The sequence below is a fragment of the Macaca mulatta genome, chromosome 10 (assembly GCF_049350105.2).
Source record: "Macaca mulatta isolate MMU2019108-1 chromosome 10, T2T-MMU8v2.0, whole genome shotgun sequence".
Classification (NCBI taxonomy): Eukaryota; Metazoa; Chordata; class Mammalia; order Primates; family Cercopithecidae; genus Macaca; species Macaca mulatta.
In genome coordinates this window covers 22,862,553-22,883,196 of record NC_133415.1, presented here as the reverse complement: position 1 = coordinate 22,883,196, position 20,644 = coordinate 22,862,553, and the positions used below count along the sequence as shown (strand labels likewise).

Below are 20,644 nucleotides of genomic sequence, written 5' to 3'. Positions count from 1 at the left end.
AAACTAAAACTAAAATACTTTTTTTTTTTTTTGGAGACAGAGTCGCTGTCACCCAGGCTGGAGTACAGTGTTGTGATCTCAGCTCACTGCAACATCCGTCTCCTAGGTTCAAGCGATTCTCCTTCCTCAGCCTCCCAAGGAGATTGGACTATAGGCTTTCTGGGAGTTTTGGTTTGGTTTTGTTTTTTTTGAGACAGAGTCTCACTCTGTCACCCAGGCTGGAGTACAGTGACGCCATCTCGGCTCACTGCAACCTCTGCCTCCCGGGTTCAAGCAGTTCTCTGCCTCAGCCTCTGGAGTAGCTGGGATTGCAGGTGCCCGCCACCACGCCCGGTTAATTTTTGTATTTTTAGTAGAGACAGGGTTTCATCATACTGGCCAGGCTGCTCTTGAACTCCTGACCTCGTGATCCACCCACCTCAGCCTCCCAAAGTGCTGGGATTACAGGCGTGAGCCACCACACACTGCCAATTCTTTGTATTTTTAGTAGAGACAGGGTTTCACCATGTTGGTCAGGCTAGTCTCAAACTCCCAACCTCATGATCCACCCGCCTCAGCCTCCTAAAGTGCTAGTATTACAGGCATGACCCACCATGCCCGGCCTAAAATATTTATTACTAAAAATCAGTAATATTTTCTTGCTGTTGAGAAAGAGAAAGCAACAATAATGTCCTTCTACTCTTTGACTAAATACCAGGAATTAGTTATTTTGCTAAACACCAAAAGTCGTATTTGGAGAACTGAAGAGGTAGTAATAGTAACTGGAGAGTAGAACAGAAAAAGAGGTCAAGTAGGTGTTGTAGTATGGCTGTAATTGGCCTCACTGTGACCACTACAGAAAAAACCCTTTTTCATCATAGCTATACTGCCCCTAGCCAAGGATGTGGAGAACATACCTTATTTAACAAGATTAATAGTATAAAACTAACATATAGTAATCTGGAATGTGATTTTTTTTTGACATCCCACTTGATAAATAGTTGATTGTAATGAGGATGTGGTTTTATTTTGTGGATAAAGAGTAGCATTGCTAAGAAATAGCAAGTGCTCCAAGCACAACAAACCTGACTTTGTGTTGTGGTTTTGCGGGAGTTAAAAAAAGAAGTTGCGCCAGGCGCGGTGGCTCACTCGAGAAATCCCAGCACTTTGGGAGGCCAAGGCAGGCGAATCATGAGGTCAGGAGATCGAGACCATCCTGGCTAACATGGTGAAATCCCGTCTCTAATAAAAATACAAAAATAAGCTGGATGTGGTGGCAGACGCCTGTAGTCCAAGCTATTCGGGAAGCTGAGGCAGGAGAATGGCCTGAACCCAGGAGGCGGAGCTTGCAGTGAGCCAAGATCGTGCCACTGCACTCCAGCCTGGGCTACAGAGCGAGACTCCGTCTCAAAAAAAAATAAAATAAAATAAAATAAAAATAAAAAATAAAAAAAGTTAACTGTGAATGTTAAATAGGAGAATGCATTATTATTGCATGTGGTTTCCCCCCTTCCCTGGTATGTACTTGGCATTTCCATGCCATAGTGGAAGTCAAAAATTGCCATGATACTGTTTCAACATACTATGGACTTAATTCAGAAAATGTTAGGACAAATTTGCTATCAACATTCTTTGCATTCACAGAATTGCATAAAGAGTTTCTCTTTGTTAAAGATGAAAATTACTAAGATTATTGTCCTCTAATGCCAATCATCATAAAATGAAAATCAAATTAGCATTTTGCCAAAACATGCCTATAGAAAACTGGTGTTTGCTTTTTGGAAGACTGTAGATAATACAGTGTGAATATACAAGAAACATGAGATATTCCAAACATCATATTTGTATCATACTATGTCTCTAGTTTCTCTTCTTAGAAAATAACTATCCACCCAGCTGCTGAAGAGACACCAAAATAAAAGTTCTACCAAGTTTAAATTCAAACATCAGGCTTCCCTCTAACGGGTTTTAAAAATAGCAATAATTCAAAGGAAGAAAGATTGTAACCATGAAATGTAATGAAAAAATATTATTTCTGCTTTCAGGAAAAAAAAGTAGTGAAAAAACAGCACACAAAACAAGAATCGTATAGTAAAAATAAAGCGTTCAATTATACTTTTATTATTTTTAATATTTAAAATTCATTGTCAAATATTCTATATAGCAACTTTGATTTCACATGCATTTGCAATACAACTATGCATATGAGAGACTTGTCTTCTTTCGTGGTTCCTCAAACACTCACAGGGATTTCTTGGGTTGTAGAAAGGTGACGGGGACAGGAAGAGGCTTGGGGTTTCTGTTTGTGGTTTTTTCTTTGTGAGTTTTTTTTTTTTTTTTTTGGTCTGTGGTTTTGGAGTTTTTGTTTTTCTTGGTTTTTGATTGGGTTTTTCTGCTTTTTGTTTTGTGGCTCACTTTTAACTGGAATTAATTAGCAGAAGAAGATAAACAACAAATATCAAATCCCTACCACAGGCAAGGCATTGTTCTAAGTATGTACCTACATCCTCTTTTATTTAACAATTCTTTGGAATGGATATTATTGTGCAATTATACATATGAGAACCATAAGATGCATAAGAGTTATGACCTGTTGGCTGGTGCAGTGGCTCATCCCTGTAATCCCAGCATTTTGGGAGACTAAGGCAGGTGGATCACTTGAGGTCATGAGTTTGAGACCAGTCTGGCCAACATGGTGAAACCATGTCTCTACTAAAAATACAAAATTAGCTGAGCATGGTGGTGCACATCTGTAATCCCAACTACTTAGGAGGCTGAGGCAGGAGGATCACTTGAACCCAGGAGGCAGAGGTTACAGTGAGCCAAGATCACACCACCGCACTCCAGCCTGGGTGATGGCGAGACTCTGACTCAAAAAAAAAAAAAAAAAAAAAAATTAGGTAAAACATGATCACTGTAAAAAATCCCAGCTGTCTTTTTTACAGAAATTGATAAGCTGATCCTAAAAGCCATTTGGAAATACAAGGGATCCAGAATAGCCAGTCTTGAAAAAGAATAAAGTTAAAGGACTTACACTTAATTTCAAAACCTATTACCAAGCTACAGTAATGAAACAGTGTAGTACTGGCATAAAGACAGAAAGAAATACTGGTCAAGAGAACAGAACTTATAGTCCAGAAATGAAACCTTATATATATATTCAACTGATTCTCAAAAAAGACGTGAAGACCATCAATAAAGGAAAGGACACTCTTTTCAATATATAGTGCTGGAAGAACTTTTTGTATTCATATACAAAATAATGAATTTGGACCACACACCACACACACCTCACATCACACACAAAAATTAAATCAAAATGGATCAACAACCTAAATATAAGGGCTAAAAGCATACAACTCTTAGAAGAAAACATAGAGGTAAATCATAGGGATAAATCTTCATGACCTTAGATTTGGCAATGGCTTCTTAGACATGAAAACAAAATCATGAGCAACAAAGAAAAAACAGATAAGCTAGACTTCCTCAAAATTAAAAACTTTTTTGGCATCAAAACAACATTATCAAAAGAGTAGACCGGGTGTGGTGGCTCACGCCTGTAATCCTAGCACTTTGGGAGGCAGAGGCTGGCAGACCACTTGAGCCCAGGAGTTCCAGACCAGCCTGGGCAACACGGCAAAACCCCATCTCTACAAAAAATACAAAAATTAGCCGTCCCTGTAGTCCTACCTGCTCAGGAGGCGGAGGTGGGAGGATCAATTGAGCCCCGAGAGGTCCAGGCTACAGTGAGCTGTGATCCCACCACTGCACTCCAGCCTGGGCGACAGAGTGAAATCCTGTCTCAAAAAAAAAAAAAAAAAAAAAGTAAAAAGAGACTCATGCCTCTTTTATAGGTGCAGTGGCTCACATCTATAATCCCAACACTTTCTGGGAGGCTGAGGTGAGAAGATCTCTTGAGGCCAGGAGTTCAAGACCAGCCTGGGCAACATTTCGAGACCCCTTATCTACAAAAAATTTTTAAATATTAGCCAGGTGTGGTGGCATGTGCCTGTAGTCTTAAACAATTATCATATGACCCAGATAGTCTATTCTTTAGGGATATACTCAAGGGAAATGAAAATATGCATCCACACTAAAATTTGTACACAAATGTTCAGAGCAACATTATTCATAATAGCCAGAAATCGGAAAAAAAACACATGCCTATCACCAGAGGAACTGATAACATATGGTATATCCATTCAAAAGATTACTCAGCATTAAAAAATAATGAAGTGCTGATATATGCTACAGCATGGATAAACCTTGAAAACACCGTGCCAAGCGAAATAAGTCAATCATGAAAGACCATATGTAGTAAGATTTCATTCTGTGAAAACCTCTAGAAGAGCTAAACTCAGAGACAGAAAGTAGGCTAGTTATTGCTAGGAACTAGGAAAAAAGGGAATAAGCCATAACTGCTAATGGGTACGGGATTTCTTGTGGACTGATGAAAATGGTATGAAAGTATCTAGATACCTGTCTTGTTTGTGCGATTCTGTGAACATATATTATAAACCACAAAATTCTGCACTCAAGGGGTTGATTTCATGGTAGATGATTTTATCTCATTTATCTTTATCTCAATAAAGCTTTTTAGGCTGGGCGCGGTGGCTCAAGCCTGTAATCCCAGCACTTTGGGAGGCCGAGACGGGTGGATCACGAGGTCAGGAGATCGAGACCATCCTGGTTAACACGACGAAACCCCATCTCTACTAAAAAATACAAAAAACTAGCCGGGCGAGGTGGCGGGCGCCTGTAGTCCCAGCTACTCGGGAGGCTGAGGCAGGAGAATGGCGTGAACCCGGGAGGCGGAGCTTGCAGTGAGCTGAGATCCGGCCACTGCACTCCAGCCTGGGCGACAGAGCGAGACTCCGTCTCAAAAAATAAATAAATAAATAAATAAATAAATAAATAAAGCTTTTTAAAGACACTTTAAAACGACATATCTGTATAAGCTACAAAAATAACACACTGAGAGACTAAAGTGCCTAATTTTTCCATTTTTCTTCTTCGGTGCAATCTCAAGTCCAAAAGTCTTGCCTTCCTATATATGCATATTTTGTCCAGTGAAACAAGAAACTCTATTAATTTTATTAGAAAATTTTTAAAAAGCTAGGTGTGGTGGCTCACAGTTGTGCTTCCAGCTACTCCGAAGGCTGAGGCAGAAGGATCACTTGAGGCCAACACTGGGAGTTCAACACTAGCTGGGGCAACATAGCAAGACCCATCTTTAAAAATATTTTTTAGTCAGGTGCAGTGGCTCACACCTGTAATCCCAGCACTTTGGGAGGCCGAGGAGGATGGATCATTTGAGATCAGGAGTTCAAAACCAGACCAGCCAACATGGTGAAACCCCATCTCTACTAAAAATACAAAAATTAGCTGGGCGTGGTGGTGGGCACCTGTAATCCCAGCTACTTGGGAGGCTGAGGCAAGAGCATTGCTTGGTTCAGGGAGGCGGAGGCTGCAGTGAGGCCAAGATCATGCCATTGCACTCCAGCCTGGGCAACAGAGCAAGACTATCTCAGGAAAAAAAAACATATATATATACATATATATTTTTTTAAATAGTTAAAACCCTACTGAAATGAAACCAATAAAATAAAATTCAACTTAATGTAAACAATAGTTACTGAAATATTAATTTTCTTTTTTTTTTTTTTTTGAGATGGAGTCTCGCTCTGTCGCCCAGGCTGGAGTGCAATGGCCGGATCTCAGCTCACTACAAGCTCCACCTCCCGGGTTTACGCCATTCTCCTGCCTCAGCCTCCCCAGTAGCTGGGACTACAGGCACTCGCCACCTCGCCCGGCTAGTTTTTTGTATTTTTTAGTAGAGACGGGGTTTCACCGTGTTAACCAGGATGGTCTCGATCTCCTGACCTCGTGATCCGCCCGTCTCGGCCTCCCAAAGTGCTGGGATTACAGGCTTGAGCCACCGTGCCCGGCCTGAAATATTAATTTTCAAACAATTCTATTTTAGCTTTGACTCTGAATAAAATATAAACCTCAATTTCAAAATATCACAAAGATTGGCTGGGAGCAGTGGCTCACGCCTGTAATTCCAGCACTTTGGGAGGACGAGGCAGGTGGATCACTAGAGGCCAGGAGTTCCAGAGCAGTCTGGCCAACATAGGGAAACCATGTCTCTACTAAAAAAATATTTTAAAAATTAGCCGGTCTAGTAATCCCAGCTACTCAAGAGGCTTAGGCATGAGAATTGCTGGAATTTGGGAGGTGGAGGTTGCAGTGAGCGGAGATCATGCCACAGCACTCCAACCTGGGCGACAGAGTGAGACTCTGTCTCAAAAAAATAAAAATAAAAATAAGGCCAGGTGTGATGGCTCACGCCTGTAATCCCAGCACTTTGGGAAGCCGAGGTGGGCAGATCACTTGAGGTCAAGGAGTTTGGGACCAGCCTGGGCAACACAGTGAAACCTCCTCTCTGCTAAAAATACATAAATTAGCTGGGCATGGTGGCACACCCTTGTTATGCCATCTACACCAGAGGCCGAGGCAGGGAATCACTTGAATTCAGGAGGTGGAGGTTGCAGTGACCCGAGATTGCGCTACTGCACTCCAGCCTGGACGACAGAGTGAGACTCCATCTCAAAAAAAAGAAAAAAATTAAAATTAAAAATTAAAAAAAAACACAAAGACTACAAATACTCAGGTTTAAGCAAACTGCCAACTTTCTTGAATTAACAGTAATTCCTATTTGCTTTGTCAAAAATGTAGATACTTACCTGCCTCAATGGAATGAAATCCTAAAAGCCTAGTGTTCCCAAATGATGAAGAGAAAGAAACATGCATATTTTAATTTAGAATTTTGATTCGGAATTAATATTAACCTAGTTGGAGTATACATAATCATTTATGTATTTATTTACTCATTTAAGAGACTGGGTTTCGCTGTGTTATCCAGGCTGGAATGCAGTGGCACAACCCTGGCTCACTGCAACCTGGACTTCCTGAGCTCAAACGATCCTCCCACCTCAGCCTCCAGAGTAGCTGGGACTGCAAGTGCACGCTACCACACCCAGCTAACTTTTGCATTTTTTGTGGAGAGAGTCTCGCTATGTTTACCACACTGGTCTCTAACTCCTTGGCTCACTACAGCCTCAAGCCCCTGGGCTCAAGCAATCCGCCTCCCAAAGTGCTGGGATTACAGGAGTGAGCCACTGCACCCGGCCTAGTGGATAGTGCATACTAAGCAACATATACCCTGCTTTTGCCTAGCACATACTGAAAACACGGCATTAAAAACAATCACAAAAGTTAAGCTGGGAGCTGAGAAAAATCACATACTGTAAAATAAATCTGTACTGTAAAATAAATCACATACTGTAAATTAATCTCAAGAAGCTCCTAAAAATGTCTCAAGAACTCCTATGTTGCACTCTCCCTAACAATTTAGACTTTCTACAGATATTTTCTGATCATCTACCGTGTGCCAGGCACCATGTCAGGTACCAGGATGCCATGGTGAGGTACACACAGAACCGGCTCCTGCTCGCAGGAAGCCTACTCTCTAAAACAGTGCTTGCCAAGCTCGCCTGATCACAACTTCGGAGCTTAAGTTCAAAATCAGCTTCTCTGCTTTGGTGAGCCACACAGTCCGTGGCATTTCTATCAGGCGCTCCTAATGATTCCTACGCTCTAACGGGTTTGAGAGGCAGGGGTGCGGGTAAGCTCGAGAGCCCAGAGCCATCCCGTCCAGCGGGGGCCCCACCTCTAAAGTCCATGTCGCTCAGCATCCTTCCCCCTGACTAGTAACTCAAACACAGCCCGAAGCTGAGGTGGGTGGAACGCTTTCCAAAATAGCGCTCTGTGATGAGCCACCGACTGACTTGCTCGCCTCCAGGGACGAAGAGCTCACTCCTCACAAACCCCACCCGGGAAAGGTAGCACCTGAGCCTCCCGGGCTGAGCCGACACCTGTCTCCCCAAGGGTGCCGCCTACCGCTCAGGTAGACTCCAGTCCCCAGGTTCCGCCCCACGGGGGCTGGGGTGAGGGGGAGGCGCCGCACGCATTAGGCGCCGACTGTATACCGACCCCTCTCCACCCCCGTGAGTGCAGGCCAACACCCACACACACCCTCACACACCCACACACACTCTCGCGGAAACTGAGGCAGGCAGGCGGCAGACCAGGTCCCGCCGCCTGACGGCTCGCGGCTGGGATCGAACCCGGACTGCGAGACGCCTTCCGCCTCGCAGGCGCTCCTCAGCAGCTGAGGCCCGGCCTCAGCTCCCACCGCCGGAGTTTCACAAAGAAAGTCTCCCGGCCCGAGCCCCTCACGCACTCACCGGCGCCGACGCCGGCGGCGACTCGGGCTCCCGCCGCCTTCGGCTCCTTGCTGGGGTTGGCCCTTGGGTCGGCTCGGGCGCCGGCGGCGGCGACTGCTCCATCCCTACGGGGCCCGGGCCGCGTCCGCCTCGAGCTAACGGTCCCGCCAGCTAGGCGCGCGCGCCGGTTCCGCGCGCCATGTTCCCGCCGTGCTGCGCGCCGCCGCGGCGACCCTCACTGCCCCTCCAACCGCGCGCGCCCCCGCGGGCCCACACACGCACCGCGCACGCGCGCGTTCGCCGCGCCCCCTCCCCGCGCGCCCCGCCTCGCGCCCTCTGGAGCTGGCCGCTGTTCCCAGTGTCTCGCCCACCCCCGCCGGGCCCATCCGACTCGGCGGGTGAGCAAGCAGTTCCTCGCTACACACCGCCGCCTGTCTGTCTGCAGAACACCCCGGACCCGACCCCTCGGCCATTTCCCCACACTGCCCCTTTCGCTTCCCCCACGACGCGGGGACTGAGACGAGGGTCCGGGCCAGGAGGGACTTCCCCGCAAGAAGTCCGAGCTAAGGACGCCACTAAGGGGGCGGGATCGCCATCGTGGAGGTGTGCAAGCACGTGCTCGCCTCCCAGAGCCAGCCAGACTCAACCGAGAAGCCGAGTTCAAGTCCCACATCTCCACTAACCCTTGCGTGTTAGGGTCAGGGCTTCGGGACTTGTTTCTCCTAAATCTTTTTATTATTATTATTATTATTATTTTATTTATTTATTTATTTTGAGACGGAGTCTCACTGTGTCGCCCAGGCTGGAGTGCAGTGGCACCATCTCCGCTCACTGCAAGCTCCACCTGCCGGGTTCGCGCCATTCTCCTGCCTCAGCCTCCCGAGTAGCTGGGACTACAGCCGCCCGCCACCACGCCCGGCTAATTTTTGTATTTTTAGTAGAGACGGGGTTTCACCGTGTTATCCAGGATGATCTCCATCTCCTGACCTCGTGATCCGCCCGCCTCGGCCTCCCAAAGTGCTGATATTACAGGTGTGAGCCACCGCGCCTGGCCTGTTTCTCCTGAATCTAAGGACTCAATGTAATAATCAAGAGAAAGCCTCAGCACCGCGCCTAGCACTTAGTAGGTAGTGATCAAGAAACAAGACCTCTTAAGTGGTTTTTAATGGTTAAGGACCACAGGTTCTCAAGAAAGGGAAATCTCAATTCAAGTCCCGCCTCCATCTCTTGAAAACTGAGAACCCTTGAGCAAGTCACTTAGAGGAGCCAACGATCCTTGATTTCTGCATGTGCGAAAGGGGAGTGTGGCAGTAGCACTGCACAGGGTTGACTGAGCTTTCAGGGAGATAATGACTGTATGGTCATGCCTCTCTTAATCACGATGGTTCTGAGAAATGCCTCCTTAGGTGATTGCGTCATTGTGCAAACAGCAAAGTGCACTTACACGAACCTTGTGTAGCCTTGTATAGCCTACTACACACCTAGGCTGTATGGCTTAGCCTATTGCTCCCAGGCTACCACCTGTGCGGCATGATATTTACTGACTATAGGCAATTGTAATACAATGGTAAGTACTTGTGTACCTGAACGTAGAGAAGGTACAGTAAGAGTATAAGAGATTTTAAAATGGTACTCCTGTATAGGGCACTTACCATGAAAGGAGCTTGCACGACTGGAAGATGCTGTGGACGAGTCAGTGAGTGTGAAGGCATAGGATCTTACTGTACACTACTGTAGACTTTATAAACACCATATGCTTAGGCTACACCAAAATTTTTTAAAGCTTTTCTTCAATAATAAATTAACCTTAGCTTACTGACATTTATTTAAAAATTTTTGCCAGGCTTGGTGGCTCACACCTGTAATCCCAGCACTTTGGGAGGCCGAGGCAGGCAGACCATTTGAGGTCAGGAGTTCGAGACCATCCTGGCCAACATGGTGAAACCCCCATCTCTGCCAAAAATACAAAACTAGGCCAGGCATGATGGTGTGCACCTGTAATCCCAGCTACTCAGGAGACTGAGGCAGGAGAATTGCTTGAACCCAGGAGGTGGAGGTTGCAGTGAGCCAAGATATTGCCATTGTACTACAGCCTGGGCAATAACATGCATGGAGCTGTCATCTCCTGTGATAACAATGCCTTCTTCCAGATTACTTCCCGAAGGACCTGCCTGAGGCTGTTTTATAGTTAGCTATTTTTTAATGTAAATAGAAAACATACATTCTAAAATTATGAAAAATACTAAATACACCAGAGCCAGGTGCAGTGTCTCATGCCTGTAATCCCAGCACTTTGGGAGGCTGAGGCGGGCAGATCATCTGAGGTCAGGAGTTCAAGACCAGCCTAGGCAGCATGGTGAAACCCAATTTCAGCTACAAATACAAAGATTACCTGGGCGTGGTGGTGGGTGCCTGCAATCCCTGCTACTTGGGAGGTTGAGGCAGAAGAATCGCTTCAATCTGGGAGGCAGAAGTTGCAGTGAGCCAAGATCACACCACTGCACCCCAGCCTGAGCGACACAGCAAGACTCTATCTCAAAAAAATAAACCAGTAACATAGTTGTTAATTATCAAGTATTATATATTGTATGTAATTGTACATGTTATGCTTTTATAGAACTGGCAGCACAGATTTGTTTACACCAGCATCACCAGAAACACAGTAATGTGTTACCCTAACATTACAATGGCTACGTCACTAAGCAATAGGAATTTTTCAGCTCCATAATCATCTTATGGTACCACCGACTTACATGTGGTTTGTCATTGACTAAAATGTCATTATACAACACATGACTGCATATCCCAGAGCCTAATGCCTGACATACACAAAGCTGAGTTTCACTAGTGTAATTCCCACCCTATCCATCCAAGACTCCTAAAAGTTTAATGAAAGGGGCTGTGCTCCCAAACCCTGTGGTATAAGTAGCTGGCGGGAGTTCGCCCAACTTGGGGCTGGAAGGACTCTTTCTTCCCACATCTTTGCTTTCCTTTCTCTCCCCCAAACTTCTCTGAAAACCCTAAAGTTGGCAGAAAAACGGAGAATGTTTTCCCTACTAACAAAAAGAATCTTCAAGAGTCTCTTGGAATTTGTAAATGGTTGCATTTACTAGTCTGGTTTTTTGGGGGTTGTTTTTGTTTTTGTTTTGAGACAGAGTCTTGCTCTGTCACCCAGGCTGGAATGCAGTGGCGCAATCTCAGCTCACTGTAATCTCCGCCTCCCAGGTTCAAGCGACTCTCCTGCCTCAGCCTCCTGAGTAGCTGGGATTACAGGCACACACCACCACGCCCGGCTAATTTTTTTGTGTTTTTAGTAGAGACGGGGTTTCACCATGTTGGTCAGGCTGATCTCAAACTCCTGACCTCGTGATCCACCTGCCTCGGCCTCCCAAAGTGCTGGGATTATAGGTGTGAGCCACCACACCCAGCCTTCTAGTCTGGTATTTTTCTTATTCAAGTAACGAGAAAAAAACAAAAAAACAAAAAAACAAAAAACAAAAAACTCCACCAAGAGTAAAACAGAAAAAAGGAACAAAACTGATAGCATGACTGAAAAGGCCTGGGGTGGTACCTCACTTCAGGCATAGATGGATACAGGCGCTTATACAACATAAGTCTCTCTAATCTCTCAGTTGTTTCCCTTTGATTACTTCATTCTCATGCAGTTCTTTCCACATAGTGGCCTGAGCGGCTCCTAACTCACATCTGCCCAAGAAAGCGGAGGCTGTTCCCCGATAGTTCCAGCCAAAGTCCCAGGGCTGACTTTCACTGGACCCATTTGGGCCACATGCCCCTGCCTGAGCCAATCACCACATCCAGCTTGGCCAGACCTGGCTATGAAGCCCCTTCAGGAAGGCGCTGGGGTCATCCTCTCCAGAAGGACATGGGGAAAATGAGAAAGTAGAAGGAGGGATGCTTCCTTCTGAAAAATAGGGATGCAGTTACCACAAGAGGTATCGGGTACAGGGCTGGCACAAACAAGAGCTATCCATGGCACCATCATGTAGGCATGCAGCAAGTCCACCATGAAGCAACCTGGCTGCTCCGCAAAACAGAGTCACAGTTAATTCAGCCAATGAGAAATATCCCTCTACCTAGGTTCCCACCATTCACCCCAGGCCTGGCAAGTCCCAGATTTGCTTGGTCAAGGGCAAGCAAATTACCTACCTTTTATGCTGCACAAAAAGCTGAAAAGATTATCTTACTTCTCTGGCTCAAGAACTTTCTATGACTCTGGCTACTTATGTGGCTCTCCCACCCTTAATGATAGAAGCCAACATTCATGAATCCCTTACCACATGCCAGGTACTTTATGGACCTGCCTCCTCCAAACAGCATAGAAGAGGTTGGTACTCTTACTGCACCCATTTTACAAATATGGAAACAAAGGCTCAGCAATTTGAGGTAATTTACCCAAAGCCAAAGTTAGGAAGTGCAGAGTTCAGTTTAGCACAATATTGTTCTCGTCATTGCCATCCCAGCTCCATTTGTTAATGTTTCAAAGTCCTAAACCCACCTCCAGCTGGGGGGCCAGTGGGAACAGCTCCACAGCAGAAGGCTCTAGGAACCCCTTCAGCTTTGCAATGGTGGGAGTGGGGGTAGGTGCAAAAGATACTTAGCTTTCCCATCCTCTCCCATAACTTGTTTTTTTGTTTTTGTTTTTGTTTTTGTTTTTTTGAGATGGAGTCTCACTCTGTCCCCCAGGCTGGAGTGCAGTGGTGCAATCTCAGCTCACTGCAACATCTGCCCCTGGGTTCAAGCAATTATCGTACCACAGCCTCTGGAGTAGTTGGGATTACAGGTGCCCACCACCACCCCCAGCTACTTTCTGTATTTTTAGTAGAGATGGGGTTTTACTATGTTGGCCAGGCTAGTCTCAAACTCCTGACCTCAAGTGATCCACCCGCCTTAGCCTCCCAAAGTGCTGGGATTGCTGAGCCACCACACCTGGCCCCATCTCCCATAATTTGATGGGATAGGGAAAACAATTCCTCCAAGAGAATATTAGAGTGAGATTAGGAGAGAAAGTAGGTGCTGGGTAGCCTTAAATCAGCAGCTGATTTCTCACATTGGTGAGTCAATTAGTTTTCTACGGCTGCTGTAACAAATTACCACAAACTGATCAGCTTACAACAACACAGACTTAATATCTTATTGTTCTACAGGTCAGAAGCCTCAAATCAGTTTCACTTGACTAAAGTCAAGTTGTAAAGGACTGATTCCTTCAGCAGGTTCTGAAGGGAAAACCCATTTTCTTGCCTTTTCATGTTTTTAGTGGTTACCTATAATCCTTGGATTGTGGCCCTTTCCTCCATTTTTAAAGCACACCAGTCCAATCTCTGCACAGTGCTATGGTTTGAATGTGACCCCCCGAGTTCATGTGTTGGAAATTTGATCTCCAATGCAACAGTGTTGAGAGATGGGACCTTTAAGAGGTAATTAGGTCATGAAAGATCTCCCCTCATTAACAGAGTAATGGTGTTATCTCAGCAGAGGGTTAATTATCATGGAGGTGGGTTCCAAATAAAAGGATGAGTTCAACCCCCTTTCTCTCTTGATGTGATGCCTTCCATCATGGGATGACACAGCAAGAAGACCCTCACCAGAAGCGGGACCCTCGATCTTGACCTTCCCAGCCTCCAGAACTGTAAGAAATAAACCTGTTCTTTATAACTTACCCTGTCTCAGATATTGCATAGCAATACAAAAAAGACTAAGACACTCAGTCATCATCACATTGCCATCTCCCCTGACTGCTGAGTCCCTCTTAAAAGAGCACTGTGGGCCAGACGTGGTGGCTTATGCCTGTAATCCCAGCACTTTGGGAGGCCGAGGCGGGCAGATCACAAGGTCAGGAGTTAGAGACCAGCCTGGCCAACGTGGTGAAACTGCATCTTTACTAAAAATACAAAAATTAGCTGGGCATGGTGGCAAGCGCCTATAATCCCAGCTACTCGGGAGGCTGAGGCAGGAGAATCGCTTGAACCTTGGGAGGTGGAGGTTGCAGTGAGCTGAGATTGCACCATTGCACTCCAGCCTGAGCAACAAGAGCAAAAAACTCCATCTCAAAAAAAAAGAAAACGAAAACAAAAACAAAACACTGTGATGGGACACTGGACCCACAGGCAACATAGGATAAGCTCCAATCTCAAGATGCTTAATCACATCTGCAAAGTCCCTTTTGTCATGGAAAGGAACATATTCTTGGATTAAGATGAGGACACTTTGGAGGGGCCGTTTTTCAGTCTACCATGGAAGATATCATGAGAGGGAGTGAATATAAAATGCTCTAGAAACAGAGAAGGGTGGCAGGGCATGGTGGCTCATGCCTGTGTCCAGCACTTTGGGAGGGAGGCGGGCAGATTGCCTGAGCTCAGGAGTTCAAGACTAGTCTGGCCAACATGGTGAAACCCCATCTCTACTAAAAATACAAAAATTAGCTGGGCATGGTGGTGAGCACCTGTAATCCCAGCTACTTGGGAGGCTGAGGCAGGAGAATCGCTTGAACCCAGGAGGCGGAGGTTGCAATGAACCGAGATCGCACCATTGCACTCCAGCCTGGGCAACAAGCGTGAGACTTCATCTCAAAAACAAAAAATAAAAGAAAAAAGAAAAGAAATGAAACGAAACAGAGAAAAGCCAGCTAACTCTACACGAGTGGGATAAATGTCCCAGGAAACCACAGCCTCCACATTAAATATTCAAATGAGCTAAAACCCATCTACTTGGCAATCTCAGCCTCATTCCTTTAAACATGCAAACCACTTAAATTCCCAAACCCCCTACACCAGGCCAGCCAAGTCTCAGAATGCTTAAATACCCTTTAATGGAAATTTCCAACCACCAACCTCATTTCCTAAGGAAACGGCTGTGCGCCCTTGACCCTGCCCTGACTGAATTGCCAGTGGCATTTGAACCATGGCACTCAATTCATGGCATGGCCAGCAAGCTACAAAGTGTCCTAGCATCAACCAAGCAAAGTTATAAAAGCAGTTTCAGTGGACAATAAGGAACATTAGTTTTAGAGTCAAAAAGACCTGGGTTGGGTCCCAGCTCTGCCATTTACCAGCTGTGTGACACTGGAAAAGTTACCTTCCTCCTCTAACTTTGGTTTCCTCACCTGTGACATGACAGTGGCTGGAGGACCTCACTCATAGAATCACTGTGAGGACAAGAACAGCCAAGGGTAAGTCTTCACACAGGGCCTCCCTGGTCACTGTTGGGTCAACATCACATAACCATATGCCTTATCTCCACTTCCAAAACCCAAACAGCTCTCAAAAACAAGTCATTGTAGCTCCTTTGGAAGAAAAGACTGATAAGAACCAATATGCAACTACCTATAATCTTTCTCTATCCCTCTTACTGTGAATATTTGCTGTGGAAATATTAACATGTTTGGTCTCCATTGGGGTAGGACTCCACATGTGTAGGACTCCACTGGGGTGCTGCACATACACATGGCAGATATGCCTTATCATCTTCCTAAAATTGGATCATTAAATTTCACAACTTATCTAGCCCAAAGGTTTCAGAGACTGTAGACCTGTATCTTTATGAGGGCGAGGATAAGAATATAAACTGGCCTGTTATTATGCACCAAGGTACCTGCTGTTCTCATGAAGATGTTGGCAGCCAGTCCGCCAGTCTCTACAAACTCCACCCCCAACCTCATTATGTTCCTTTCCCTGGAACTTTCCAAGGGGTCCTTAGAATTTGTATTCGGCTCTCACAGGCTGAGACCAGGGTGACATCCTGGGAAACCTGCCTAGTGATAGCCAAGGTGTAGTTCCAGATGAAAGGCACACAACAACTTTAAATATAAAAAAGCCAGCTGGGCGCGGTGGCTCAAGCCTGTAATCCCAGCACTTTGGGAGGCCGAGACGGGCGGATCACGAGGTCAGGAGATCAAGACCATCCTGGCTAACACGGTGAAACCCCTAGTAAAAAATACAAAAAAAACTAGCTGGGCGAGGTGGTGGGCGCCTGTAGTCCCAGCTACTTGGGAGGCTGAAGCAGGAGAATGGCCTAAACCTGTGAGGCGGAGCTTGCAGTGAGCTGAGATCTGGCAACTGCACTCCAGCCTGGGCGACAGAGCGAGACTCCGTCTCAAAAAAAAAAAAAAAAAAAAAAAAAAAAAAAGCCATTCAGGCTAGGTGCAATGGCTCACGCGTGTAATCCCAGCACTTTAAGAGACCAAGGCAGGCAAATCACCTGAGGTCCAGAGTTCAAGACCCGGCTGGCCAACATGGCAAAACCTTGTCTCTACAAAAAATATAAAAATTAGCTGGGCATGGTGGTACATACATGTAATCCCAGCTACTTGGGAGGCTGAGGCACAAGAATCGCTTGAACCTGGGAAGCAGAGGTTGCAGTGAGCCAAGCTTGTACCACTGCACTTCAGGCTAGGCAACAGAGTGAGACTCTATCTCAAATAAATAAATAATAAAGCCATTCCACTAAAGAACCAATTATCAAGCAGAAGCACAAAGCCCAGGTTCCATCAGTTTTTTATTTGTACATCAGTGACTGTGAAAAAGCAATTATTCCCATAATTAAAATACAAATTATAAAAAACGGACTTAAAGAAAAGAAAGATGACAGAATGAAAGAAGGTACATTTCTTTCATGTTCAAACCACGGAGTTCACAATACAGCAGCACACACAGCCAGGCGCTTTGTGGTCTCGGCACCCTCAGCTTCTCCTTCATGGGGCCGCTTTCGACTAGTAGAAGGCTGAAAATAAATGGAGAAATGTTCAAAAGAAAATCACTGGCTTCTTTAAGATTATCAAAGTTCCCCAATACACTTCCAGTAAAGTGGGGGCATTTGATGTGAAGTTCTAGTACCAAAAATTACTGGTTGTCATCATTGACAACTGAGTCCTCACCACAGCCCCGAACTCAGATATGCTTATCTAATAGATATTTCTCTCCCTTATGGTTTCTGACCTCTGAATGATGTATACTGAAAGCAAGTAACATAACCAACTTCTTCTTGATTATCTTCTTCTAAATATCAAGTTTAAAAGGACTATAATTCCTCTCAGTTGAAGCCCCAGGTCTTGCTGTTTTGCGGGAAGACAATCTTTGGGCCTTAGTTGTTTTCCCATATATAAAATTGGGAGGGAGGCTGGGTGCGGTGACTCATGCCTATAATCCCAGCACTTTGGGAGGCCGAGATGGGCAGATCGCTTCAGATCAAAAGTTAGAGACAAGGCTGACCACCATGGCAAAACCCCATCTCACCTAAAAATACAAAAATTAGCTGGGTGCAGTGGCAGGCACCTGTAGTCCCAGCTACTCGGGAGACTGAGGCAGGACAATTGCTTGAACCCAGGAGGCAGAGGTTGCAGTGAGCTGAGATTACACCACTGCACTCCAGCCTGAGTGACAGACCAAGACTTTGTCTCAAGAAAAAATAAAAACTGGGGACAGGAAATAGTGGGAAAAAGGAGAGCTACCACTCAACAACAACAACAACAACAAAAAAGCAGGACTGGAATTAACTTATACTTACAAAGAACTTTAAAGAATAAAATTATAATCAAGGAATCAACTACTGATCCAAATTTTAATTTTTCCAACAAATTTATATTTGAGCCTCTAATAGACTCTTTCAAAACTGCCTTGCAGGTGACCTTTTGGATGACAATCCCTGGCTGTGCTTATCTGTCTATTATGTGTTAGATATTAAATGTGTCCTGCATTTTTAAATCTAAGGGTGCTGGAGTGGATCAAGTTAAAACAGAGTTTTTACTACATTAAAACTGAAACAATGTTAAGCAATTGCTACTCAGGAAAATCTTCAAACACATCATCTTTGCTTATTAGCTCCTTAAGCCCAGACTACATTTAGTAATCATCAGGAATACAAATGCCTGGGCTAGAACCTGGGGTAGAGCTGTGGATTCATTTTCCTCAGACAGCAGATCTTGAAACTTTCTCTTCATGTCTTCATCCTGTGAGGGAATTAAAAATATAAGTAGCTGTGTCTGAAGGATAGAAAGCTCCTAGAAGGACAGGGCTAGCATGCCCCTGGAAAGAGGGAGGAAAAGATGTCCGTCCAAGAATCATCCCCTTGATGAAGATCCCACAGCGAAGGCATTATATGTTGCCCCCCTCTACCTTCCCAGAGGAGTCTAATTAGCAGTCAATGCTCCATCAATCCTGGCTGACTCACATCCACATGCCTAAAAGCTCTCAGTGGGTCAATCACAGCCTCCAGCAGTCAAGAGTTTCTCAATTAGTATCCCAGATCCTGAGAAAGATGGCAATCAGGAGGCCAGAGGCTGGGCCTGACTCCATGCACCTCCTCAAATCCTTCCAGGACCACTCTCCATCTGCTGCCCCTGCCATGAATGAGGCCAGTCACCCAGGCTATCCTAACAACCAGTCCAGCACCCTAGGAAAATTCACCCAGCAGATACCATACAAATTGTCAGAAGTACTTAAGCCCACAATATCCCAGAGCTCAGGTCTAATGAGAAAGGGAGACAATAAACAGAACAAAGCATTACAGTTGTTTCATGCTGCAGGAGCGGAAGATGAGGAGGGCACAGACAGTGTGTATAAAAGTAGCTCCCACCTCTCTGGATGCTCACTTCTGCAGGGTTCAAGGATTTGCATTAGGAAACCCTGAGAGGTGGTCTGGTGCAGCTCTCCTCATCTTCACCAAGGTGAAAGGAACATCTATAACTAGGAATGTGGCCTTTGAGTGCTGGCCAGAAGCCCAGTTCAGCTTCTCACAGGTGGCATGTGCAGAATACAGACCCAGAGTTATCTGATTCCAATGCCTCATGTACTTTCCCACCCAACTCCAGCCCCACTGAGCCAAGCATACCACAGTGGGCAAAGGGAGAGGATACAGTAAAGTCCTCCACCATTTGGCAATTTAATGGATGTGGAAATTTTACAACACTAGGTTGGGCATGGTGGCTCATGCCTATAATGCCAGCACTTTGGGAGGCCAAGGTGGGAGAACTGCTTGAGGCCAGGAATTTGAGACCAGCCTGGGCAACATAGTGGGACTGTGTCACTACAAAAAAATTTTAAAATTAGGCCGGGCACGGAGGCTCCCACCTGTAATTCCAGCACTTTGGGAAGCCAAGGCGGGTGGATCACCTGAGGTCAGAAGTTTGAGATCAGCCTGGCTAACATGGTGAAACCCTGTCTCTACTAAAAATACAAAATTAGCCAGGCATGGTGGTGCACGCCTGTAATCCCAGCTACTCAGGAGGCTGAGGCAGGGGAATCGCTTGAACTCGAGAAGCAGAGGTTGCAGTAAGCGGGGATCACACCACTGCACTCCAGCTTGGGTGACAGAGTGCAACTCTGTCTCAAAAAAAAAAAAAAAAAAAAAATTTAAAAATTAGCCAGACATGATGGCATACACCTATAGTCTCAGCTACTTGGGAGACTGGGGCAGGAGGATCACTTGAGCCTGAAAGTCATGGTGCAGTGATCATGCCACTGCACTCCAGCCTAGGTGAGAGAGCAAGACCCTGAGGAAGGAAGAAAGGAAAGCAGCAAGGAAGGAAAAAAGGGAGCAGGGGAGGAAAGGGGGGAGGAAAGAGGGGAGGGGAGGGGAAGAGGAGGGGAGGGGAAGGGAGGGGAGGGAAGGGGAAGGGGAAGGAAGGAGGAAGAAAGAAAGAAGGACCAGGCACAGTGGCTCACGCCTGTAATCCCAGCACTTTGGGAGGCCGAGGCAGGGCAGATCACTTGAGGTCACTCTGTTTTAAGTTTCTCAGTGTAGCTCCCCATTGCCATATGACAGCAGCAAGCTCATCTGGATTCCACTCCACACCCTCTCATGGCCTTACTTAGGGTCTCAGTTATCTTGCAGTGTCACTCTCAAAAGTCCATCTCTCAGCAGCCCTTCAGTGAAGCCAAACAGAGGGGTCACAAGCCTAATCGGGCCTATATTTAAACAAGTAAACAGGTCAGGCACAGTGGCTCATGCCTGTAATCCCAGCACTTTGGGAGGCCAAGGTGGGTGGATCACCTGAGGTCAGGAGTTCGAGACCAGCCTGACTAACATGGTGAAACCCCGTCTCTACTAAAAATACAAAAATGAGCTGGGCATGGTGGCAGGCACCTGTAATCCCAGCCACTTGGGAGGCTGATGCAAGAGAATCACTTGAACCTAGAGGCAGAGGTTCCAGTGAGCTGAGATCATATCATTTCACTCCAGCCTGTTAGACAAAAGTGAGACTCCGTCTCAGAAAACGAAATAAATAAATAAATATTGATTTTCTTCAGGATGTCTACAATTATTCCCAAATATTAAATTAGCCAGGAACAGTGGCTCATGCCTATTATCCAAGCACTTTGTGAGGCTGAGGCGGGAGCATCCCTTAAGGCCAGGAGGTTGAGGCT

The 20,644-nt window shown here is 45.8% G+C and overlaps 2 protein-coding genes and 1 long non-coding RNA gene across 20 annotated transcripts in view; 1 reads left to right on the top strand and 2 right to left on the bottom strand.

Moving 5' to 3' along the window:
• TTC28 (tetratricopeptide repeat domain 28) overlaps positions 1–8,568 on the bottom strand; it is a 718,240-nt gene extending 709,672 nt beyond the window's left edge. For both annotated transcript variants that reach the window (XM_015149977.3, XM_077950259.1), the window contains exon 1: positions 8,289–8,568. In XM_015149977.3, coding sequence (XP_015005463.2) covers positions 8,289–8,390 — 102 coding nt within the window. In that variant the 5' untranslated portion in view covers positions 8,391–8,568. The remainder of the gene's footprint in view (positions 1–8,288) is intronic.
• LOC144331861 (uncharacterized) lies at positions 2,288–8,544 on the top strand. Its single transcript, XR_013399427.1, has 2 exons — positions 2,288–2,584; positions 7,176–8,544. It is a non-coding gene; the product is annotated as an uncharacterized LOC144331861 (long non-coding RNA).
• Positions 8,569–16,760: 8,192 nt separating the features above from the next.
• CHEK2 (checkpoint kinase 2) overlaps positions 16,761–20,644 on the bottom strand; it is a 54,706-nt gene continuing 50,822 nt past the window's right edge. For 9 of the 17 annotated variants that reach the window (XM_077950249.1, XM_077950251.1, XM_077950253.1 and 6 more), the window contains 2 exons: positions 18,148–18,228; positions 16,761–17,003 (listed from right to left, as the gene is read on the bottom strand). In XM_077950249.1, coding sequence (XP_077806375.1) covers positions 16,914–17,003; positions 18,148–18,228 — 171 coding nt within the window. In that variant the 3' untranslated portion in view covers positions 16,761–16,913. Of the gene's footprint in view, positions 17,004–18,147; positions 18,229–20,644 lie in introns of those variants that run through there. The other 8 variants (XR_003719925.2, XM_015149983.3, XM_077950255.1 and 5 more) reach the window with 3 other exon arrangements.